This window comes from Aulonocara stuartgranti, assembly GCF_965226115.1.
Source record: "Aulonocara stuartgranti genome assembly, chromosome: 20".
NCBI classification, from domain to species: domain Eukaryota; kingdom Metazoa; phylum Chordata; class Actinopteri; order Cichliformes; family Cichlidae; genus Aulonocara; species Aulonocara stuartgranti.
Window position 1 is genome coordinate 31,147,843 of NC_138956.1, and position 25,928 is coordinate 31,173,770.

The window sequence follows — 25,928 nt, forward strand, 5'->3', positions numbered from 1 at the left end:
TGTGAAACATGTCATCAGTGGGTTTTACACGTTAAGAAAATGCATAGAGCAACCATATCGTGAAACAATGTTTAATGTCAAAGAAGAACTTGGACTCAATTTATTTAACTTGAATATTTCCAACTTTCTACTCCTACTTTATTCTCTTTTACAAGGGAAAAGAAACAAATAAAAGGACACTTGAAAATACATTAATTACAACTTCTACCATTACTTCATAATGGCACGGATAATGTAGGCTACATAGTCCCCCATATATAAAATACTCGAAAGATCTTGGCGACTGCGACAGGAATCCGTATGCATACGAATAAATATGCATTCTCATTCCGTATGTATACGGGAGCAGGCGAAATAAGCTTCTTGTGCTATATCTATCAAATGATTTTACTTAATTATTTGACTCTATCTGTTAGCCCTACATCTGACTGGCGACCTGTCCATGGTGCACTGTGACTTGTTTGGTATTTAGTATGACCACCTTTATTGATTAACTCTCCTGAACTCTCTCAGGCAAGCTGTCTTGTAGTTTCTTTAAGTAGTCATTAGGAATAATTCTCTTGGCTTCTTGAAGGACATTCAAAGCTCATAAATAGATGTTTTGTTGTCTATCAAGATGACCCCCTAGTACTTCAGTAGTGTTGAGGTCTGAGCCCTTTGGAGGCCAATCAAAGGCTGATAATCTTCCATTATTTGTTGTTGAATCCAGGTTTGGGATCATTTTCCAGCTGAAACAATGAAGCCACTGCCAATCAGACTAGATGACAGATTTCTAACAATTTTGAGAAGATCCCCAACACCACTGGTTGAAATGCATCTGTAAGACATGTTTTTGATGAGGATTCAGTGGACAGTAGATGGAAGCACTGAATGGCGAAATGCATATCTCAGGTCCAGTGTCAGTTCTTTGCTGGGATTTTTCCAGTTTCTTAAGGACATGACTTTTAGATACCATTCACCTTTTGTACAGACAGACTGTACACCATACTGAGATATGCCTTTTTTTTTTCTTTTTCTTTTTTTTGCTAAAAATCTTCAGGAATCACATTGCTGGTTCAAAAAAATTTATGCCTGTCAAACTGTATTATCTTTGGTATTTTTTCATTGATTCAATTAAACAAATGGGAACAAGTTACGTGCTCTTGTGACAGGAATCTACTAACAAAATGCCTAAAGATACAATTTTGGTTAGCTGTCAAGTTGTTATGTGTAGACACAATACCGGTTCATCCCGTGAGTTAGGCGTCTATTTTAGGCTTGAATGATTCAGCTCATTGTTAAGTGGCACAATAAACAAAAAAACATTCCTCTTAAAATATTCAGGTACAAGGACTAGACTGAAAATGAGTGAAAAACCAGACAAGATATGCAGAGAAAAACTTTGAAAGAACTATTGCTTAAAAGCACTTTAAAAATTAAGAAAAAATGTGGCTCCTTGGAAACAAAATATGAAGAAATAAAGACTATGCAAAAGTCTTGTAATTAGACTATTTATATGTAGATAAAAAAAATTGACACTACTGTTCGTTGCATGTCGCTATAAATATGCTTTCAAATCTTTTTCTAGGTCAATGGAAGATTACCTTTGTGTCTTAGAAAAGGATAATCAAGTATTTTGTGTACATTACTGCTTTGTGTGAGTATGTTTTTCTTTCTTTTTTAAAGAAGCATTTGTTCAGTTAATAAACAAAAGCGCGTGTCATAGGCAGTATACAAATTTTATTCAAATTTGAACAGTAATCAGTAGGATTTAACAAAGAGTTATTTATGAGAAAATTCCCATTGGATACAGTAGAAAAAGAGTATATATAGGAATATCACTGATTTTAAAATATCTGCATAGCCAGAAAGGAGACCCACAGAACCCCACAGGAAATGTCCTTGGCTTATTAGCAAGGCTGCATACTGACTATATGATCTTTTTCATGCACTTTATCCATACTTTTGCTCAAACATTCAATGAGACAGCAGGAAAAGGGAACGATGCAAACAACCCAACTACACCTGCAGGCCATTGCATTCTTTATCCGTGCAACACAGCAGATGTAACACAGATATCAAGCTCCTATTCATGGCAGCTGCATCATCCTTTTGCGTGGAGTTACTCAGCCTTAACCAGCAGTGCTTTGGGAAATCCCGGCTGGAGAGCCCACTCGAGGAACAACAGAAGGTGGCAGCACAACACTGTCAAACAGATTCATGAAAGCAATATGTCTGACAAGAATGACACGCGATTACCTGCTAATTTCTCAGCCTGTATAGCAGCATCAAAATGATCTAAAGGTCATCACGATGTAAACATTGTGGTATTGATTGTATTATGGGAAGCATCGATGCTGGTAGATTATCAGTATGTGGCGAGAAACAACTGGCACGTTAATGTTCATCTGAGAAAGGTTTCACAGAAATACGTGCACAAGAAACATACCTGTGCTCAGAAGTGTTGCAACTATGATTAATCTTATACTTTAAGATGTTATGTAACCCAGAAAAGTACCAGAAAGCAAAATAAACAATTGGGTTATTCTTTAAAGTAATAAATTATAAAGATATATACAAATATTATCATTAAGAATATTTACAATTAGGTTTCAAGAAGCCAATTTTTTTTTGTTATACCTGCCACCGTGGTCCTGGGAAAGCATTGTAGTCTGCCTCCTATAGGCATCAGGGAGGCATAACCATACTGCTGCTCGTTTATCATATTCAATAAGAACACAATGACAATATCTCCAGTGTAACATTGTCCGAAAACTTGCACTCATTAGTGAAATACTACTGCTGGTTAAAAATCGTCTTCATATCCATGAAGTTGAGAACTGCGCGGGGACATTCACCTGATTTTAATGCGAATGCTTGAAAGTAAATCTACAGATTAAAATGCATGCTGGTGATCCAATTGTGATCCAAAAGTGTACACAGATGCAGGATCTCACAAACAGTGGATTATCCTTTAAGAAGAACAGAACAGCATAACCTCTGTTTAGATAACACAAGCTTCATTGTAAGAAAAGTCCGGAGTATTAAAATACACTTTTACACAGTAGAAGAGAGTAAAAAAGACATTTTTCATTGGCACAAAAATCCTCACAGAAGAATTCTTGTTTTCTCCATCCTGAGATGATCTTTAGTGATCAGTAGCCATTTATCTTTATAGATTAAGAAAAGTCACAATTAGCAAATAGAGACAGGGACGGCCTCTTTTCTTCTTTGCGTTGAGCTGTATGTTGGTCACAGCAATAACTCAATTAGTCCAGCTGGTGAAAGAGACTTTCACATCACTTTCACATCACAAAATCTCACAGCAATCCAGAAACAAGCCTCAATGTTGCACAGGGGAAGTGTGGTGCTAAAAACTGAAGTATTACCATAGAAAATTTCCAGTTAATCCAGGTATAATAGCAAATTCTTTTTAAAGAGATCGATAATATCTTAAAATTTGATGTTGGTACCACATAGATGCTTCTTGAGCAGAAAAATGGAAGACGGCGTCTGAGCGTGTGCGTTTCGAAGGGGATCCCAAAGAAAATGTGGCGAAAAGAGACATCCTGTTGTAACCAATAAACTTAACTCTCTGGACACCCACCCATGTTTGACTGATATGCTGTCTTGTAGGCCATGTTGTGTAATTGATGGTGATAATTATAAGATCAGTCAGGAGAAATAACATAGGAAGAACCCACGAGGAAGGCTTATTAGGACACCTTACAAACACATAAAAGGCAGACACACCTCTTTGCCTGTTTTGGGTTGTTGAAAAATAATACCATACCTTGAAAACAGTCTCTCAAACTGGAAATGTTGGAGAGACTTTGGAAAGACTGGATTTTGCTGATTGGTTTGATGTCACTCAGAATCAATGATTGTACCCAAATATGTGTCAGTTCTTTGCCCCATTGGACAAAAAAAACCCCAAAAAACACAACCGCCCCATACACAATTATCCATGCACTTTAAAGACGATGCACATGCTCAGTTATGCACATCCATACTGTGTGCACAGATATGTTGCCAGCTTGGTTACAGGTTCTCTCCTGGCTGGTACTGAGGCTCTGTGGAGGTAAAGTAATCCTCCAGGAAGCCCTGCAGGTACTCGAAAGTTGGCCTCTCCTCAGGTTCCTTCCTCCAGCAGCTCAGCATCAGCTCATGAAGGGATTCGGGGCACTCTGCTGGACACGGCATCCTATAACCACGCTCCACCTGGTCTAACACCTCCCGGTTCACCATACCTGGTAGAGAAAAGAAAGCATTATGAAAGGTATGCAGCTGAAAAACTATATCCATAGTTGGAGTACTAAGTAAGACATCTTTATGCTATACACAGAATACAGAATTATTAGGTAAGTGTGTATTCTGATCTTTTTATTATTTTTATGCATATTTTACAATTATTTTCTTTCACTGAGTTATTAATAAAACTCCTAAGGGCTGACATTACAGCAGCACTTACTCTTAAGACACAAATTTTTTAACTTTTTCATATTTGTATGATGTCACAGAGCATTTAGAGAAGTCAACCAGCTCTTATTATGGCTGTCTTGCAAATCTTTCAGGTCACTCAGTCAGAAACCTTTCTGAGTGCATGCTAACTGATGCCCCCTAGTGGTTACACTTTTTATTTTTATTGTGAAGCAGCCAAACTCTACAGTCTTCCCATTTTTTATAAAAACACAAGACTATCAGAAACCCATTATTCTCTGGTGCCACGATATTCCAGAACTGGAACGCTGAAACACGACCACAAATCAATAAGATTGATACAATGAAGCATTAGGAGCGAGCCAAAAAAAAAATAATAATAAAAATAAATATAAACTAAGACTGACTCTTGATGGACGTGGTAGGTGGGCTAACTGATGCAGATGACCACTTTCAAGAATCTGGTTAGGGCTAGTACTATTAAGGATGAGCTGGTGGGAGTTTTCCATTCTGACTAGATAGTCAACAAAGGCCTCGGATATAACCCACATATGAATTCAATCACATCATAAACAAATGCAGGCTTTCTCCATTCTTTAACAGCATTTTGAAAGCTGTGGCTGGTCCTTCAGCAAACACTGACTATGAAGAGACCACGAAACTGACATACTTCATAAACAGAAGGACTCCTGAGAGTTACTAAAAACAGGATGACCTTTTTTTTAAAAAGGGGTTGTGAATATTTTTGAAAAGCCAAAAATGTTACAGTTACCAAATTTAGGAAATGCACAGTCTGTGTAGGTTATCCAGGTCAAATGACCAATAGTGGGTTAATGATCCTCAGAACAACCTCCAAAGGTTGACACCCCTACTGTGGGTTTATAATCTGGGATTATCTGCCCACCAGTGGTTTTAGATCTCAAATGACCTTTAGGATTGATTTTTTTATGTGTTATTTAGTCTCTCACAGGGAAAAAATAAACATACATTTCCTTTAAGCATTAAGTTTTGAGGTTCAAATTCCTTCAACCATAATAAAGCCTTAAACAAAATTATCTATACTTGCCTGGGTATGGGACTCGGCCTTTAGTAGCCAGTTCAGTCAGTAGGATCCCAAATGACCATACATCTGATTTAATGGTAAAGCGGCCATACAGCGCAGCCTCAGGGGCCGTCCACTTGATGGGAAACTTGGCACCTGCAAAAGAACAAGTTTATCAGGAGGCTGAAATTAGATCATTGTAAACAGGCTGAAACAAAAAACCAACTGGCAGAGCTTCCTGCTGTTCAACAGCTGTGACATCACAAAATCACTGATTCCTTACACAAAAGTGAAGAAACAAAATCCAACTAGATATGTGATGCCTTTGAAATACTCTATATTTGGCCTGGTGTTAGAAAAAGAGAGAAAGGCTACTGTGTCACATCGAGAAACAGCATGATAAAATAAATGCTGTCTTTTTTACACTTATGCTTTTACCTTGCCTGGCAGTATATTCGTTATCCTCTATGAGGCGAGCCAAACCAAAGTCAGCCACTTTGCAAACCAGGTTATCTCCCACCAGGATGTTAGCAGCTCTTAGATCACGGTGCACATAGTTCATCCTCTCGACATAAGCCATCCCTGAAGCAATCTAAGAAAGGGGCAAATCTCTGTTTTATAACAGAAAAGTAACAAACAATTAAATAATAAAACGTGATATTATTTGCACTGACCTGTGAGGCCATGTCCACCAGCTGGGGAAGGCGAAGCATCTTACCCATGTCCCCTTTCAGAAAGTCCAGTAGGCTACCTGTTAGTGCGGATTAGAATAAGTTAATCACCACTGTGATTATAAAATTCCTGAAATTCATTTTAAATTTTGAAAAAAATGTATGCAGAAATGATGTTTATTTATAAATAAATTCATTGTCTAGAACTTTCTTTTTTCCCAGGCAGTAAACACATCATAGTTTAGCTCAATTTTTGGCTGTTTCTGCTTAATCACATCCCCTTTTTTAAGACGTGTCCATCTTTTAATTAGACTTAGAAATATGATTTCGATGAGTCATAATCAAATAATATTTTAAGTACAACACATGTTTATTTACATTTACAAATGAAAAAATGTACTCTGAAAAAATATTTAAATGTGGCCAAGTGAGGACCCCACGCTGACCTTGGCCCATGTACTCTGTGACGATGTAAATCGGCTCCTCAGACACCACAGCGTAAAGCTGAACCAGCTTTTCATGTCTCAGTTTCTTCATGACCTGAGCCTCCTGCAGGAAGGCCTCTGGGGACATGGTGCTGGGCTTCAGGGTCTTAATCGCCACCTGCGTTGTACCGTTCCATGTTCCTGATTAAAAACAAATGTTATTAGTATAACATTAGTATTGATTGTTAGAACTTAATTCAACTCCAGCTTTCCCCCATTAAAACTGAAGTCATTTAAGTGTTAAATAATTTTCTAATGCACCTCTGGACAGTCTTGCTTTTTTAAATGTTGCTCCATGACCATCCTTTTCTGACAACAAAACATTTCTGCTTAAAAGCTAATTACTGGTAGTTTCCAGTAATTAGTCAGAGCTCAAGCAAATGGAAGACTCCTGTTTTTTCACTATGAATTTGCCCCAAAGGGAAAGACAAATGATTGCTGATTTCTACTGTTATGCCTTAAGACATTTGTGGGAGGACAGTCAGTAGGTATGACCTGAGCATACCTGGGTGTGCCTGAAAACACAAGAGCTTTGTGGTCGCACCAGCACCAACCTCCATTACACTTAATTTGCCTCCCTGTCAGTTCATCCACGTTCCCAAAATGAAATTCTAACTGACAGGTCATTGTTTTCATACACTGGAGAAGATTCATTGCACACTGTAGTGGAAAAAATGCAAAGCGACAGAAACAAAGATCTACTGAACAATTTGAAAAAAGCAGCCACACTGAAAATGTTCCAGAAGTGACGTCGGCATATTTAAAGGGCATATTGGCCAAATTTCTAAAACGTTTGGCATTTTATTTTCCCTGGCATCAACAGTGATCATGCAATAATATTCTAATCAGAATCAGCTATCAGTTACAGCAGTAATAGTTATAGCTGTGCAATTTTTCAGTCATGCAGCGCTAAAATAATTTATGCACTTTGGTCTTACAATAGCTGTGACCAGAGAAAATAACTGAATATCCATTAAAGGAATAAAGCCTGACTCACCCATCCAGACTTCGCCGAAGCAGCCCTGTCCAAGCTTTATGTCAAGACGGAGAGACTCTCTCGGGATCTCCCAGGCGTCCTTTGCTAAGCCCTGAGTCTGAGGCTTCAGTACAGGACATATGTCTGTTAGGCTGTGACACAATCCATCAGCATGCTCTGGGGAGGGAAGATTGTGAAGCTGGTCAGTGGTAAAGCAAATAATGGGCAGGAAACACAGGAAAGGTTTAACTAAAAGAATAAGTGAATGAATATTAGAGCCGCTCTGCTCATTTGTGTAATTACTAAAGACTCTGTTGGGGAAGCTAAAAAGCATTTTGTCTGCACTGAACTCACTGCGGTAATGATTGACAAGCTGCTGTAGGGAGTTGAACTGGGTGCGTGACGTGATGTAGAAGCCTCCACTGTCCAGCTTCCTGATCTTGTAGTGCTTCACATTTAACCCTTTTGTGTTGTCATAATCCAATACAGACAAACAGTAGGCACCTGGGGGAAAATGATAACCAATTAACACAAAGTAGCAAAGACATTGATAGCATTGATTCATCGAATGATGTTAAATCTGTGTTCTTTCTTTTAAATCACCTGGTGGAAAGTAACAGAACATTTGCCATTCAGAATGAAGAGTAATTGGAGTCCATTTTTGTGGGCAGTGTGTTCATTGCAACACCAGAGGGCAGTGCTGGTCAACCAAAAAACAGTCTGAATCACAGATTTGGCCCAAGGCGATGCCTAGCCTTTCTCTTTATTTTTGAACTGGGCAATATGGCCTGTGGTTGTATAGCCTCAGCTCCACAATGACCTAATTCTGTCTCACTCACTCACCCAGTATTTCGCCTCTGCTCCAGCTCACCCACCTACTCCCCTTCTGCCTATCTCTCCCTACCTTCAATCTTTTCTCAGTCTCTCCAGATTCCATATATCTGCTCCATAACAGTAATCCTGTAATGTACCAGTGTGTACACACGACATATACACACAACTGACTGAGCCCGAAGAGACTATTTTACTGCTGCAGCAGCAGCAGCAGCAGCATCAGAGTAGCTGCCTATCAGAACCATCTCTCTACACTGAGTCCCACAGGCATCACATCCAACCTTTTCCCATCTGCCTGATTTGTTTCTCTTCTGTACCCACGTTGCCACATGACTGACACGGCACAGCGGGGAGCACAGTGAGCAGCACGGAGGCTTGCCTTACTGTAGAAAGAATTTGCTTTCTTCTCCTCGGTGCCTTTTTAGTCTGATATGTCACAGAACAGAAAATTCATTTTGAAATCTGAACATTTTACAAGTTCATAGAAAGATACACGAAGAGGTGTAAAAATAACTGCACACTATGTTTCTGAGATTTTTAAAAAAAAGTTCCCTGGTAGACTGGTTTTAAAAATAAAAATCTACATGCCCAGGCCCTAAAAGTTTTACATTTACAATTACTCTTTCTCATACTCTGTCATAAAGGAAAACTTGTGAGAAAGCCGAGGGCTGGTGTTTGAAGGATATCAGAAGTCACTGATTCAGGAGTAGTTTTGTTCAATAGGAATGAGTGTGCTTTGAAAAAACACTTTTTAAAATCAGAAAAACAATCACAGATCCAAAAAAAATGCAGGCAAGCTTTTAACTTTTTCCTTGTCTTAACAAAAAGTACATGTACACAGCTTGCATGCCTGAAACACCTCAACTAGTTATTGTATGACTAAAAACTGGAAACACTGCACTGCAAACTAACAGATGTTGATGGTGTTTCCACCTACAATAGAGCTCCAATCAGAAACTCTCCTACAGCACATTAAATATTAATATTGTATGATTCTGTGTTTTCAGTTCAGTACACTTTTATTCAAAATATATTAAAAAAACAAAACAATCCGACACTGATGTATATCTACATGCAAATCATATCCCTTTAAAACTGTGTTGTGGATGAGTTAGTGGGAAGATCAGCTAAATCAGTGGGATAACACATGATCTCTTGATTCTTGCTTGTGGTGAATTACCTTTTATAGCTTTCTTACAATTTCCAGAAGCAATAATGTTTTTGTTTGTTCAAAGTTTTTTTTAACAGATTAAGGGATCAGTTTGTACACAAACTACACTTTAGAAAATCTAAAAAGGATATCTAGGTGATGTTTAAATACGATTGAGTAAGGAAGTAAGGAAAGTAATGTTGTAGATGCTGGCACAGCTTTCATTTTTAGAGCTACTTTACGACCAAGACCAGATATATTTAACGAACAGTCTGATGATCAATGCCAAAATAGTAGTTACAGGGAGTTTCTGATTAGAGAACAAATTAACTAAGTCATTCAGATACTTCACCGTATTCCAGTTTCAATTGTGATTCAACTTACCCTTGGTGGTTTCACTCTCTCGCACCAGGAAAGTCCCTCTCCTGTTCTCTAAACTCAGCAGCAGCCTCTCAGAATCGCGGCGTGTGATTTTGCCAAAGTACCACCTGGTTGAGGTCAAGACACAACACATGGGACACAAGGGAGCAGATTGGTGAGGGGAAGGAGATATGAGTGGGAGAAAGAGAGGGAATGGGAAATCGAGGCTGAACTCGCTTATAGTCTCAGAAGGTTTCGGTTATTCCAGATGCAGTGCATACAAGTGCCTACAGTGCAACAGCTGCTTACCTGGACTCTAGAGCCAGTTTGAGATGACTGATGGAGAAAGAGGCAAAGGTGAGAAACGAAGTTGTTACAAAAAGTTAGTTTGTGAGTTTTATTGTAAGCAAGCAGGTTAGCATGAGAGGTTTAGCAGAGAAAGTGGTTTCTGAGCTACAGCGAGTTGAATGGATAGTTTAAGATTTCGGTGTAATGACTTTCATCCCAGCATCAAGCCCAAGATCAAGTCAGTGTTACATTACAAAGACACTCACTTAGTTTAGCTTACCTTAAAGACTGGTAACAGAGGCAAATACAGTCAAATAGTAACAAAGTTCACTTGCCAGCAAGCCCAATTTTTATGCTCTTTCTAGTCCTTTTGCTCAGTTGCTACTACTTTCGTAGCCTCATAGTGAGCTTTAAATGGGATCTGTGACACTCATTTCCAGCATTCTTGGACTTGACTATTTGGTGGTGCTTCTGCCCTCACAGCCAGAGCCGTGTGCCTGATATGACCATATAATAGACATCCACCTTTACACGGAGCACAGAGTATAAGAGACTGTCTGAAATCAAGTATTTAGAAGCCTAAGCATTTGGCTGAAGTATTATTTTCCACATACACTGACCTCATTACTTCAAACTAATAATATGTAGCAGTAGTCGCTTTGAAATGGTTAGGTTCATGTATTTCACTACTTTTAGTGAGAACCTGGCTAGCTGTTGTGAACTCGCTGTAGCTTTGGTGCTAATTTTACATAGCTATCAGCAAAAAAAATGAAATAAAATTACCTCCCAAAATGTAAAACTATTCCTTTAAGGTCAAATTTCTAATTCACAATAAAAGTAATAATACTGAAAGCTCCAAAGAACACAAAGTTTGAGGGTTAATCTTTCCATGCGCTTGGTGAAAGACAGATAAGTGTCACATCGAGAGGGAGAGAGAGAGAGAAAAAAAATAAAGGGGTTTACTCTTCTGCTTGGATGGAGTCAGATGGAGCCACATAATTGCTGGGGATATAACCGCTCTCTCCGGTGGTCAGGGAGCGCGCCAGCCACCAGTCCCCTTCTCTGCACAGACGAAATGATAACACACAGCTTTACCAAGGCTCATCACAAGTCCAAAACACAAATGTGAATTTTCGGGCTGTTTATCAAGTGTCTCAGACCATAAATGAAAGGATAGAGTTTGTTTTGCAATTTTAGTAACTGCTGCAATAGCTGTAGTATTTCAGCTCTTGGCTCTTGGAGAAGCTTGATGAAAGTCAGCCCAGGTTCTTTTTCTGTTATGCAATTACTATGGTTGGGAATCGCTGTAACTAACAAAATGATAATATCATAATTTACTGCACACAACAGCAACATGATCTATGCGCCTACAATACATCCTGATATCTGTAAGTGAGGAAAAGATATCCCTGAAATGACAAAATGCAGCAATTATGTACACCACTGTGGTGTCAGTGTGGGTATGTATTATCATCCTTATTCAATTAATATTATTATATAATAACGTGTCGGTTCAGTTAATTAGTTCTCTGATTTGCTTTCCCCCGGCTAGTTTCCCCTCTGAGAGTTTCTTTTCCATCAGCACATGTTAGTTAACTTCTGTTCCCTTCACCCTCTTTCATTTGATATGATCCATAATTAGTTGCGGTAAATGAAGCAGTGATTCTGGTAAGTCAAACTGGCAAAGGGACTCCATCTAGACCCTTTGCATGCTTTAATAAAAATGCTGATGTTTACTGTCAGTGTACTCATGCCATATCGCAACAGGGGATGATATTCTTGTGATTCCCATCCCTAGTAATTATAGAAACATATGGATATTGCAAAAGGCAGACTGATGGTGCATGAAGGCTACACTTTACGAGAGGTTGAGTTGTTGAAGCTTTGCAGCACTATATTCACAAGTCAAATTTTAAAGCAATATGTTTATTTGCTTTGATTATTTGCCTCCCATTGATAGTGCTGCAAGGCTTTCAACCAACTGCTACGGGGCGAGGGCAGAGGCATCAGTTTCACATATGCTTCATGTGATACAAAGAACACAGGCTCACAAATGGTTGATTTAAACACAGTCGTAGAGAAGCTTCACAAACCTGCAGTTCACCTTCCTCCTATCAAAATGTGATGGTTTGTGAAGGAGAAATGGGAAAGAGAGATGAAATGGTGAAAAAGAAGAGCGTTGGAGAAATACAGAGAGCATATTATGAGCAGTGGCAGAATAGCAAAGTACGCAGAACAAACAGACTTCAGCACAGCACATATGATAAAGCTTTGAACCTAAACTACTTGAACTACTGTGTATTGAATGAGGCACAGTAATGAGGCCAGGGAGAGAAAAAACTATGCATAGCTTTACTAATCCAGTGAACCTGACCAAACAGAAAACTAGGACAAGCCTATCTGACACTTACATTAACAAGTCTTAGAATTGGTTCGAGCATTCTTAGTATCCTTGACCCATTAATGGGCCAGATCTCTGGCTTAGCGGGTCAATGATAATCCACTATTGTTCCAAACTGCCTTCTTGGTCAGTAATTTGTCAGTAGGCAGGCAGCAATGGGGGTGCATGACTACACTATATGGTTCACTGCATAGCTATTGAGTCAAAGAGCAAGCCCGTACTTAAAAAAACAACAACAGTATAGGGAATAGGAAATGTTTCCCTTGACTGTAAAGACAGAAGTCTTCAGTAGACAAGTGACATCAATTTTGGAGAGCACAGTAACCAGACGGTGAGCAATAACTTATGCCAAAAGACGACAGAGAAGGAGTGTGAATGTTTTACTTACGTATTGTTTACTATCTGGAGCCGTTCGCCCTTCCTAAAAGACAGATCTGTGGCTGTTCGAGATTCATAATCGTATAATGCCACAAAGGTCGTCACCCCTCCTGTGAGACGATAAAGTGTGGGTTTTGATAAAGTGAAGCATACAGAGTGCACAGTTTAAATAGCCAGCACAACAAGGTGGTAACTGTAAAACTGAAAGCTCTCAGCGAAGGTTCTCACCTGCTCGTGCTATGCAGTTTGAAGAGGTGACACTGTTATTGTCCACTCCTCCAAAGAGCGTTAGCTCTGCAGTATTAGCCATTGACTGATTCCCACTGAGACCTGCATCCACAGTAGGGCTGCGGTTTGGTGTTAAGGACTGTTGAGTGGAGTTGAGGTGGTGGCCGCCAGCCCCTCCACCCGAGCTGAGGTTGCCATCGAGGCTGCGTGTTCGTTGGCCTACATCCTTGGACTTGCTCTTGGATCCCCCCATAGCCAAGGCCTGTTGTGCATTCAAAGACAGAGAAAACTCTGTGAGACAGCAGATTAAGAATAAACTTAATTCAAATTGAATTTCCAGGCACTGTAATAGAAAAATTACACTATAATTTGGCATCAAATAGACTTGCTTTCTTATGTGATCTTCTTAGAATACATTCTCTGGAAAAATTCCTCTGACTGCCACAAAGCCAGATGCAGAAACCAGAGACGGACCGGAGACTACTATTAAACCCACAGAGACACGGTGTCACACGGACCACAAGAAGCAAAACATCTCCACTGCCACTTGTTTTGCACATATTCAACTCTGTATATTTTATATATTTTATTATTATTATTATTATTTTATTTTATTTTTTTACTATTTAATTTGTAAAAATGTGTATACACACACACACACACACACACACACACACACACGTAGGAAAATATTTAGTATACACATCCAGAAATGCATACACTATTATATATTGTACATATATTTATTAGTTTCAGGTTGGCCATTCTTGTATTTTGCTCGTTTGTGTTGTTGTGTTTGCACATCTCTGTTGCTTGTGGGGCTCGCACACAAGAATTTCACTCACATGTGCTGTGCCAGTGTGCCTGCACATGTGATGTGACAATAAAAAGTGATTTGATTTGATTTGATTTTGATCTCCAGCAGACGTTGGAGCAGCTGCCACTCTTCGGTTTCAACACAGACACGAGATCCACTTTACCCCACTCCCACCAGCAGCATGAACACAGACAGCAGTTATGTCACACATGCAAGCATGAACATGTGTCAGAAGCAGAATAATTCCAGAGAAAGGCTGAAGCATTTTGAGGTGGCATTCCCATTGCGTCAAAACTCACGTTCATGTCTTGTTGAGGGGGAATGAAAAAGTCCTTCATTTCAACAGCAGTGCTGAGTAAGTAAACGATCGACAGAAGATTGGTAAACATCAATTATGGTAATAATTTAGAGCCATTACGTGAGTGTGGCTAAAGTAATGCCCACATTCAGGAGTTTTAGCATTTAAATGTGAGGATTTACAGCATTTAGTCACTACTGAGCGGGCAAGTTTGAGCACTGACAGCTGTCATGAGTACTTTTCAGTACCTTTAACAAAAGAAAAATAAGATATTAAAATAATATAAACACCAAAAAACACAAATGATTTTCTTTTAACTGAAACAAGCTATAGAAGCATTATTACCCATAGTGTTTTGCATTGAATGTGTTAGTAAGTCCAATATACAGTTATCTCTCAGGCTGCTAAATGCTGCACTGTGCACTCTGGTTAATCAAAGCATGTTTGTTTTCAGCAGCGTCCTGCTGTTTTCAGAAACTAGACCTGTGGGCATGTCAGAGTTGTAAAAGCTGTTACCAGGAAAAACAAAAACAAATGTACAATAGAGCTGACTCAGATGATAATTTTCTGATTGACTGATTCTTTAATTTAAAACCCGCCCAAACACAAAGTACACACAAATCATTTTTAGTTGCAAACCTTTTTTTTTTTTTTTTTTTTTTTTTTAAATGACATCAGAAACAGCAGTATGCGACATTACGTGATGGCAGAGCTTCAGTTCATCCTTTGTCATTTTTTTTTTTTTTTTTTAATAAATAGGACAGGGGGAATGAATGAGAGAGAGAGGGGGAGAGAGAGAAAGAAAACCCAAGGGGAGAAGAGACGGTGAGAAGGGGGGGGAAGAGAGACAAAAAAAAAACTCCTGGGTCACCTGTATGGAGAAAAAACAAACAAACAAACAAACAAACAAACAGAGGAGACAGCAAACAACAAAGAGCAACATAATAATAGAGAAAACAAAGCACCATCACAATAAACTAGCTAGTCATAGATATCAGTATTTACTAAGTAATAAACGATATTGTGCAGCACGCAAGATAGACAGCGCACAGTGTGCTTTGAGGCAGCAGCCAAGAAAGCTTTAGTCCGCGTCTGTGAATACCCATGTGTGCATACCTGTGTGGATCAGCATGCTTGCATTCCAAAGGTTTCTCCATGTAATGATCTGCTAGGGAGTGTGGGGGGGCCACAGCCCCATCCTCCAGGGTGTGAAGCGGGTATGGAGGAGATCAAAACTCCAGACATCCAGAGGCCCCCAGAACACAAGAGACCATGGAAGACCAACAGAGGGGCAGCCGCGCCACTGTTCCAGTAAGAGCTGAGGAGAGTCCCAGATGAGGGCTCGCCCAGCAGCCGCGGAGCAGAAGCCAGGGGGGGTTGCAGTGACGCGCCCGTGAGCTCCGCCGGCCCCCAGCCGCGCCTGAGTGACCGAGCCCTAGGCCGAGAGGCCGGGGGCACCCCACCTCCAAAGGGGCCCGAGCGAGCCCCAGGCCCCAGGCCCCGACAAGCGGCCGCCAAGGAGTGAGCCGGTGTGTACCCGGACGCCCACCCCCAGACACAAAGAACCACCAACACACCGACACCTGAGGGAGTCCGCCACCGGCAGGGGAAGTGGTGGTGGGTGGAGATAGGCCTCCAAACCTTGGAGGGCCTGAGGTGTCCCCAGAGAGGTGGCGTCTGATACCCAACCTGACATATAGACACAGACATACAGGCACACACAGACACAAACATCCATTCCCACCCTCATGCTCTCTTGTACATATATTTATTAGTTTCAGGTTGGCCATTCTTGTATTTTGCTCGTTTGTGTTGTTGTGTTTGCACATCTCTGTTGCTTGTGGGGCTCGCACACAAGAATTTCACTCACATGTGCTGTGCCAGTGTGCCTGCACATGTGATGTGACAATAAAAAGTGATTTGATTTGATTTGATTTTGATCTCCAGCAGACGTTGGAGCAGCTGCCACTCTTCGGTTTCAACACAGACACGAGATCCACTTTACCCCACTCCCACCAGCAGCATGAACACAGACAGCAGTTATGTCACACATGCAAGCATGAACATGTGTCAGAAGCAGAATAATTCCAGAGAAAGGCTGAAGCATTTTGAGGTGGCATTCCCATTGCGTCAAAACTCACGTTCATGTCTTGTTGAGGGGGAATGAAAAAGTCCTTCATTTCAACAGCAGTGCTGAGTAAGTAAACGATCGACAGAAGATTGGTAAACATCAATTATGGTAATAATTTAGAGCCATTACGTGAGTGTGGCTAAAGTAATGCCCACATTCAGGAGTTTTAGCATTTAAATGTGAGGATTTACAGCATTTAGTCACTACTGAGCGGGCAAGTTTGAGCACTGACAGCTGTCATGAGTACTTTTCAGTACCTTTAACAAAAGAAAAATAAGATATTAAAATAATATAAACACCAAAAAACACAAATGATTTTCTTTTAACTGAAACAAGCTATAGAAGCATTATTACCCATAGTGTTTTGCATTGAATGTGTTAGTAAGTCCAATATACAGTTATCTCTCAGGCTGCTAAATGCTGCACTGTGCACTCTGGTTAATCAAAGCATGTTTGCTTTCAGCAGCGTCCTGCTGTTTTCAGAAACTAGACCTGTGGGCATGTCAGAGTTGTAAAAGCTGTTACCAGGAAAAACAAAAACAAATGTACAATAGAGCTGACTCAGATGATAATTTTCTGATTGACTGATTCTTTAATTTAAAACCCTCCCAAACACAAAGTACACACAAATCATTTTTAGTTGCAAACCTATTTTGTACACCACAACAGTGTTTGTCCTAACCCAGTGTGGCCCTGTGAGGTGTTGGTCTGCATACACTAAATGCAATGACATATCACAACAGGAGACGATATCGCTATTTAGCAAGTCCGATAATCTGACCACTTGGCAAAGTAAAATGCCCAAGAAAACTGAACAATTATCAAAACAAACAAACAAATAAATAAGTAAATAAATAATACTGTTATTACAGTGCAGGTGATCGTCCTCTGGCCCTCAGACTGCGTTGGGGTCCATCGTGCTGCGCAAGCTAACTTGAACAACACAGAAATGGATAACTAAGTCTGAACAGCCAGTTACCAGTTATAACTGATACATTTAAAATATGATGATTTTTGGTAAAATGATAAACTAGTGCATCTTACACATAGCAGATCACTCATCAGTGCTGATGGTGTTCAAGTTGTCAATAAATTACAAAACTGAGAAACTGCACTAAGAAGATGAGAACAGAGGAGGCCAGTTTTGGATTGCTGCTTAGTTTTTATTTCTGAAGCTCCCCCACCTGAGGAGGTTCATGAACTCTAACCACAGCTTAGTGCAGGGAAATCCTTACACTAAGCCCAGAATAATTTAAGGACTGCTATCATGGATAGACATAGCCACAGGCGATCTGCTAAGAAATGTTAATTTAGAAAAGACACTAAGGTGGGATGGCTTGGAAACACTTCTGATAAGCAGATAAGGGTAAAAGTGCATTTGGATAGTGTCGAGTTATTTGGCCTGCCTGACCTCTGTTATTTAGGTGGCTGTGAATCTGCTCAACTCAGCCAATACACAGCCCACTGTTGTTAACAAGCGAATGCAAAAACAAAGCCAGCTACAAAACGTTGGATAGCAGCCACTCAAAGCTATGAATGATGACATATGGTGGAAAATATCTTACTATAAAAGGACTGAGTTCACTATGCAAGATAAGGAAATGAAGTTGCAAAGCTGGTTCTTGTCTCTTATTTTGCCCCTCCGCCAGGAGAGGAGAAGCAGAGGTGACAAAAGGAGATGTGGAAGTTATTTCTGTGTTTGTAGTTTGTATACAGTTTAGAAGATGCCTGTGGCCATATGTGCAAGTGCACATATGAGCTCATCCAGGGTTGATTTAATACAAAAAAATATGTAAAGGCATTATAAGGAGAAAAAATGAAAGGGAGGTGAACATAACATGGGGTTGATTTTTTTTTGGGGGGGGGGTGTTATCATCGTGAAATGGGAGGAGGGAGGAGAAAGGGATGAGGGGCAGTGGGGCCGAAGAGTCGATAAGTCTACCCCCTGGGTATGTCTGCATTAAGGGGTGGAGGGGGGGTTGCATGGGTTGCAGGTTAACACAAAAACACAGACACAAGAGAGTAGACACAAAGATGCCGGGTGGCTCAGGGAGCTGCTCTTTGTGTGTTCTGTGCTCTCCCCCAGCAGACTGTTTGCATGGTTAATAAGCTGTTTGAGGCAGAGCAGAGACCTCTCTGATCTGCAGTCGTCAGTCTTGTAAGAGGCTTCCCAATTCCACACGCAAGACGCTTATTCTTAAGGGACGCTGCCTTAATAGGATCAATCAGATGGCATTTAAATAACAAATTTTGTGGAGAAACTTTGGTAAACACAGGTGAATTTTACTGACTCAGTAATTATGCTTTTAGGGTTCAGCAGCAGCAGCATAGAATCTGATGAAGTGAACAAATTAAAAAGAGCCATTAAGACCTTTCGCAAATTTCAAGACTGAATAGAATTCAGTTCCTTTGGCCAACAGTGTCCTAGACACAGACAAATACACTAAAACCTCCCTGGAAAGGAAGACTCAATCAAGTAAACATGAAACGGAGCATTAATAGAGTCTCATTTTTTTTCCCTTCACACTCAGTTTCCAACAAAGCCATCTTTTGTCAACTCACAGCAGGCAGCATAAACAAGGCACAGAAACAGCCTGTGGCCTGTGGCTTTCTGGTTGCCAGATCCTAGCGTGTTTTAGCTCTAACAGCCATTAGGCAATATGGAAATGAAGGAAGTCATGAAGCCAAACATTGTCATCATTTGCAGCAGAGTAAGTGGAATCATGTCTCCACGTGTACTATCTGCAGTAGTTAATGATAACAAAAGCCTAAATGCGCTGAGGTACTGTAATAAGCACCAACTGTCTGAGGCATGGCTGCATGAAAATCTCTCCAGCAAGGCAGGGGGTGTGGCTGGGTTGGTGGGAGGGGGGTTTGCTTAATTATGCATAAGATCTGGCAATGAATTCCAAATCCTTCAAGTCTCCTGAGCTTTTGGTAAATGGGTATAGTCTTTTAATATTGCTGCTGGGGTTTCTGCTACCCCAACCAGAACAGGATACTGTCTATCCCTGTTCCGCTTTCTTTATCATTTATTGTGAAACGAGAACAATTACAATTTCTGAATGGTATCCTCTCATCCAAATAAAAAGATGTGTCGTTCATTCACCGCACAAGTCTTTGTCATGGTACTAGTCCATTTCACCAACAACACAGCCTGTCGTGCTCTGGCCCTTTAAAAAAAAGCCTTTTCATCTTTTGGGAAGGATCAAACAGTCACGAACATCAAAATTGAACAAGCTAGCTTAAGATCTTCTGTATGTGAGTTTAATGAGGGTTTTCCCAGTATGAAACTGAAGAAAACTCCAAGTAATACTGAGTCAGATCGTGAAACTATGGTTCTGTGAAGAAGCATGTAAGGGCTTGTATCTTACCATGACAACTGCAGTAGACCCCTCATATCTGTCTCAGGAGACTTGTTCCTGTCGGCCTGGCATCTAATACATGATTGGACAAGTTATGACAGTCGCCCTTATTGGAAAGAGCTGTGTTTCATATAGCCCGCCCAGGTTAAAGGTCACATTTAAGTTATTGCTGTGAATGTATTATTAGTAACATGTTCTTTCTCTCTATTCAACTTTGATGATGAATATTGAGGCCAAACAATATGGGATTTGCTGCAGAGCTTTCAACAGTTTTACTGGCATCACAGACATGCTTTTATTTACTCTTTATGCATTAATGGCCATGTAATTTCATTATCACGCCTGAGGTAAATAAGCTGAAAAAAACATGAACTGATGTGTAACCAAAGCTTAAAATTAATCACTTCATTAAGGACATTGTGGATGATACATGCAAACTACTGTATGTCAAGAGTAATTTAATTTCTTGTTTTAATCGCTCTGTAAACCTTCGGGCCTGAAAAATTTATTTGTAAGCGCCAAGAACAGTTCCTTTTGTGGCCTCCCGAGACTGGCTCCAAATGTGTCAGTTGTTACAGACTTCCATGTTAAGATGGTAGTGCAGAAATAAACATGCTTACAGCCTGGAACAAAGACACACTGTTGATACTGGAATTCTCTCCCATTTGATTGGAGTTACCACAAAAAAAGAGAGATGTTAGTTGAGGATGTTTTCCTGTTGGTGGTCCCATTAAGGACAATTCTCAAATTCTAAAAGGTCACACAGGTCAGTTGCTTGGGAGAAATATGTTTTCCTCGACAGGTTGGCAAGTACCGTATTTTCGGCACTATACAGGGAGTGCAGAATTATTAGGCAAGTTGTATTTTTGAGGAATAGATTTTTTTATTGAACAACAACCATGTTCTCAATGAACCCAAAAAACTCATTAATATCAAAGCTGAATGTTTTTGGAAGTAGTTTTTAGTTTGTTTTTAGTTTTAGCTATTTTAGGGGGATATCTGTGTGTGCAGGTGACTATTACTGTGCATAATTATTAGGCAACTTAACAAAAAACAAATATATACCCATTTCAATTATTTATTTTTACCAGTGAAACCAATATAACATCTCCACATTCACAAATATACATTTCTGACATTCAAAAACAAAACAAAAACAAATCAGCGACCAATATAGCCACCTTTCTTTGCAAGGACACTCAAAAGCCTGCCATCCATGGATTCTGTCAGTGTTTTGATCTGTTCACCATCAACATTGCGTGCAGCAGCAACCACAGCCTCCCAGACACTGTTCAGAGAGGTGTACTGTTTTCCCTCCTTGTAAATCTCACATTTGATGATGGACCACAGGTTCTCAATGGGGTTCAGATCAGGTGAACAAGGTGGCCATGTCATTAGTTTTTCTTCTTTTATACCCTTTCTTGCCAGCCACGCTGTGGAGTACTTGGACGCGTGTGATGGAGCATTGTCCTGCATGAAAATCATGTTTTTCTTGAAGGATGCAGACTTCTTCCTGTACCACTGCTTGAAGAAGGTGTCTTCCAGAAACTGGCAGTAGGACTGGGAGCTGAGCTTGACTCCATCCTCAACCCGAAAAGGCCCCACAAGCTCATCTTTGATGATACCAGCCCAAACCAGTACTCCACCTCCACCTTGCTGGCGTCTGAGTCGGACTGGAGCTCTCTGCCCTTTACCAATCCAGCCACGGGCCCATCCATCTGGCCCATCAAGACTCACTCTCATTTCATCAGTCCATAAAACCTTAGAAAAATCAGTCTTGAGATATTTCTTGGCCCAGTCTTGACGTTTCAGCTTGTGTGTCTTGTTCAGTGGTGGTCGTCTTTCAGCCTTTCTTACCTTGGCCATGTCTCTGAGTATTGCACACCTTGTGCTTTTGGGCACTCCAGTGATGTTGCAGCTCTGAAATATGGCCAAACTGGTGGCAAGTGGCATCTTGGCAGCTGCACGCTTGACTTTTCTCAGTTCATGGGCAGTTATTTTGCGCCTTGGTTTTTCCACACGCTTCTTGCGACCCTGTTGACTATTTTGAATGAAACGCTTGATTGTTCGATGATCACGCTTCAGAAGCTTTGCAATTTTGAGACTGCTGCATCCCTCTGCAAGATATCTCACTATTTTTGACTTTTCTGAGCCTGTCAAGTCCTTCTTTTGACCCATTTTGCCAAAGGAAAGGAAGTTGCCTAATAATTATGCACACCTGATATAGGGTGTTGATGTCATTAGACCACACCCCTCCTCATTACAGAGATGCACATCACCTAATATGCTTAATTGGTAGTAGGCTTTCGAGCCTATACAGCTTGGAGTAAGACAACATGCATGGAGAGGATGATGTGGACAAAATACTCATTTGCCTGATAATTCTGCACTCCCTGTAAGGCGCATTTAAAATCCTTTCATTATCTCAGAAATCGATAGTGCGCCTTATAATCTCGTGCGCCTTATGTATGAATTCTGGTTGTGCTTACTGACCTCGAAACGGTGCTCAAAAATCTGTCAAAAAATGTTTTAGTACGACTTTGCTAAGCTACGAAGCCGCACGACTTGATCGATTGCCGGAGCATTACGGCTACTGTCGTCAGGAGCCTCGCAGAGTATTCTGGGTCCAAAACTCCGTCCCTCCAAGTTGAAAAACTATCTAAATTCTTTCATCTGTAATAAAATGATTAGTGTTGCTGCTTTTCCGGGTGTAACAATTAAGTTTAACATCCAGGCATAGTGACATGAAAACAGAATTTATTAAATTTAACAGAGTTAGAAGTTAGCAGGAATTTAGCTTGCTAGTTTCCACCTAAAAATGATATAGCATGTTCTGAAAGAGGGATTTCTGAATAAATTAAAACGTACAGTTCTGTTGTCACTTCCAACGTAAACGAAGACAGAAAACTAAACAGCAGTGACGTTTGTAGGGTTACTGAAATTGGGCTAGCTGGTATATAAAGATGTGCTACATGATCGCTAGCGACACAGCTATGTTAGCATAACATAAACAGTGAGGCTGGAGGATGAATGCTAATGCTTGTTTCGCTTAATGCGCCTTATAATCCGGTGCGCCTTATGGTCAGAAAAATACAGTAGCTGCGGAAAGTTGCTTCTTGGTATTCGGTGAAACTGGTAGAGATGAAAAGGTTCACCTTCAAAGTAAAAGTTGATGCCCTCAGGGGTTGGTGCGTTGGTGGTTCTTGGTGTCCGGGGCTGGGCGCTCAGGTATGTACCAGCTCACTCCCGGTGACTACTTGGCGGGGCCTGGTGCCTGTTGCTCGGTCAGGCCTCTTCCGGGGCAAAGGGGGCCCTCGGGCCTCCGGCCTCTGGGCCCCCTCTGTGTCCTTTTGCAGTTTGTGTCACACCATCGAGTGAAAGTTTCATTATCACCCCATTGGCTCCAAATAGCAAGATGGTCCCCCCCAGGCTGATGTTTGCTAACATTGTAGTGATGCTGATAAAGAGTGATGATAGTGAGTTCCCTCTGTATTTACACCCTGAGACCTTTATCAGTTAAAATGTATATTTAAACTACAGATCAAAAAACAAGATTTATGCTGAGTTGTTACAATCCTGAATGCAGGCACAATGCTGGAAAATGGGACATATGATATAAGAGAGGCATAGTGACATTTATTATCTGTAGGCCTCCAATAAAAGTCCACTGAGTGAACAACAGCTGCCAGACTGCAGGCAGGAAGATAACATCATGTTGTTATTGCATTTGCATAAACAGACACCACCCGTTAAAGTGGGGTTTTGTGCGTGAGTGGTCTGATCACATGAATTGAAGTGGATGTGTGACCAGGCTGTACTCAGTTAAAATCAGAACTGTGCTAACAAGCTCACACTTGACCAGCTGCAACATCGTTCCAAAGGGGTTTTCTATTTGATCGCGCTACAGTGGAAAAACATCCCTGCACGCTGAAGAGGCTGCTGATAAAGTCAAGGTTTCTTGCTTTTAAAGAATATGGCTCATTTGAATGGAGAGTGAACAGAAGTACAGGGGTTAGGAAGCATGTGTGCACGCAAAGAGAATATGCCTGTGTGAGCGAAAGCATGTGATCCTAATGTCAGCCTGCCTGGTGTATTCCTTCATCTTAATGCTCTCTATGTAATTACTATGGAGGGAAAAGTAGGGAGGCTTTGGCTTCTGCGTCACCAGTCACCAACTCTAGCATAATCCAAGCCTGCTTGTTCTCTCCAGATTATCAACATCTATTCCCTAATCGTATTCATCAAATGCAGTGAGGACATTCCATCTGGGGCCTACAAACAGCACGAGTGCTGCAATGACAAGACAGGATAAACCGGTCAAACCACTACTTCGGCTGCGGCTGCCGCTATTCCTCCAAGCTCTCGTATCCTGTCCCAACAAATCCATCTGCTGTGGGAAAAATACTAAAAACCTGAACTCAGAGCAGAGAGAACAGTTTACACTCATCATATACAGGTGAGCTGCTTCCTGGTGCTGAACAAACACTGGGTGTAGCTTCATGTCACCTTGTTTCCCCTCTCTTTAAACAAACACGAATAGAGGAAATGGCATATTGGACATGTTTGCACAGCAGTACTACCCCTGCACAGGTTTGTATCTGCGTTTGCCCAGGCTTCACATTTCGTTATTCATTAGGCTGATTATTACTGAGCTAAAATAGAGTGACATAGCAAAGAATACGTCACGAAGCCCCTGGCATTTCACCTCTTTTGTAAAGTACATCCATCCTTTATCAAACTGTGAACCACTCAAAGCCAGAAAGCTTCACCATGTTTGGATATCTGAAGGTAAACACCACCCTCCCCATATCAGGACTTTGCTGAGTCCTGGATAAAGTGTGTACCAAACCCCCCCCAACCCACCCACCCACGCTGTGCTCCTGCCACGGACAGACACAAGGATGGGGAGGTGATGAAGTCAATATTTACTGCTCCACATACACACACAAACGTTGCCATGGAGGCAATTCCAAGCATTCCTCAAACCAACAAACTGCACAGATGTAGGATAGCTACGCGCAGGCACTTTCTAGGCCAAAACACTCAGAGAGCGCAGCGTGCCTATCTGACAGAGAGAAAGGTAAGATTAGCAGAGGCTCCATCTCGCCAAATTACGTGGGATGTGTCACTTCCTGAAAGCATTATAAAAGGAGAAAGAGAGAGATGAGTGTGAAAGAAAAAGTGGCTCAGAGAAAGATGGTGAGATCACCTGGAGAAATTATTCCCATTGTCCTGTTTTCAGTTATAGCACAGGGCGATTCCCACAAGAAAAAAACAGAAAAACACCCTGTTTACTCATATTCCCTGCCTCTTAGGAGCATGCAGTGCTCTGGCTTCTATAATAGGATCAGAGGCTGTGAGCTCTTATCCCTTTCACTGTGTGAAAATGTATGTGTATGTGTGTGTGTGTATTTCTCTGCAGTGGGTTTTTATTTGTTGTTGTTGCTTTTTTCTTTGTTATCAAAGCAACCTGCAGATCACCTTTTGCTGCCAAACACCACAGCCAACCTGGCCTTGACATCTCTGGGCTCATGGAGTCAAGCAGCTGGCCACTCTGTCTTAAACCCCGTGCTTACAGAGGAATTTTTGTCCACTTCCAAACAACAAACACTGCTGGCAGCAACTGCAGGTTCAAGGATTTTTGTTTATCCCCTGCTCCTAATCTGAGTATGACATATATCAAATTATTTTGGGATTGAAACTCAAAAAGAAAATATCTGGGCCATTTTACATGAGCGATCTGTTGCCTTTTGCAAAGGTTGCAAAGTAACAAAGAGGGAGAGCTACTTACTAAGGATGTAGAAATATATTAAATGTTTCATATGCATACAAACTTAAATGTAAAAGCAACAACCTGTTTTCTAGGTAGATTACATGCAGCAGTATTTCATGGCTTAACTGTGACTTTGACAAATTCAAGTTGTAAAGTACTTTTCTTGAAAAACTATTTAGAAGACATTACTGTAGAGGACCTGGCAGGAGTAAATAGGGCAGTAGGATCGACCCAGTGAAGAAGGTAAGTCTCTTCAATTATACTGAACTATTCCTCCAATAGAACCAGTAAGATAAGTAAACTCTAAGGAGA

General features: G+C 40.8%; 1 protein-coding gene across 2 annotated transcripts in view; it reads right to left on the reverse strand.

Annotated features, from left to right (window-relative positions):
- Positions 1-1,702: 1,702 nt before the first annotated feature.
- The window catches only part of src (v-src avian sarcoma (Schmidt-Ruppin A-2) viral oncogene homolog), a 34,197-nt gene continuing 9,971 nt past the window's right edge, over positions 1,703-25,928 (reverse strand). The window contains exons 2-13 of one of the 2 annotated variants that reach the window (XM_082518594.1): positions 13,233-13,494; positions 13,015-13,114; positions 11,189-11,287; positions 10,247-10,273; positions 9,962-10,065; positions 7,948-8,097; positions 7,615-7,770; positions 6,579-6,758; positions 6,136-6,212; positions 5,900-6,053; positions 5,486-5,617; positions 1,703-4,229 (exon numbers count right to left, since the gene is read on the reverse strand). In XM_082518594.1, coding sequence (XP_082374720.1) covers positions 4,021-4,229; positions 5,486-5,617; positions 5,900-6,053; positions 6,136-6,212; positions 6,579-6,758; positions 7,615-7,770; positions 7,948-8,097; positions 9,962-10,065; positions 10,247-10,273; positions 11,189-11,287; positions 13,015-13,114; positions 13,233-13,494 — 1,650 coding nt within the window. In that variant the 3' untranslated portion in view covers positions 1,703-4,020. The remainder of the gene's footprint in view (positions 4,230-5,485; positions 5,618-5,899; positions 6,054-6,135; positions 6,213-6,578; positions 6,759-7,614; positions 7,771-7,947; positions 8,098-9,961; positions 10,066-10,246; positions 10,274-11,188; positions 11,288-13,014; positions 13,115-13,232; positions 13,495-25,928) is intronic. The other variant, XM_082518595.1, reaches the window with a different exon arrangement.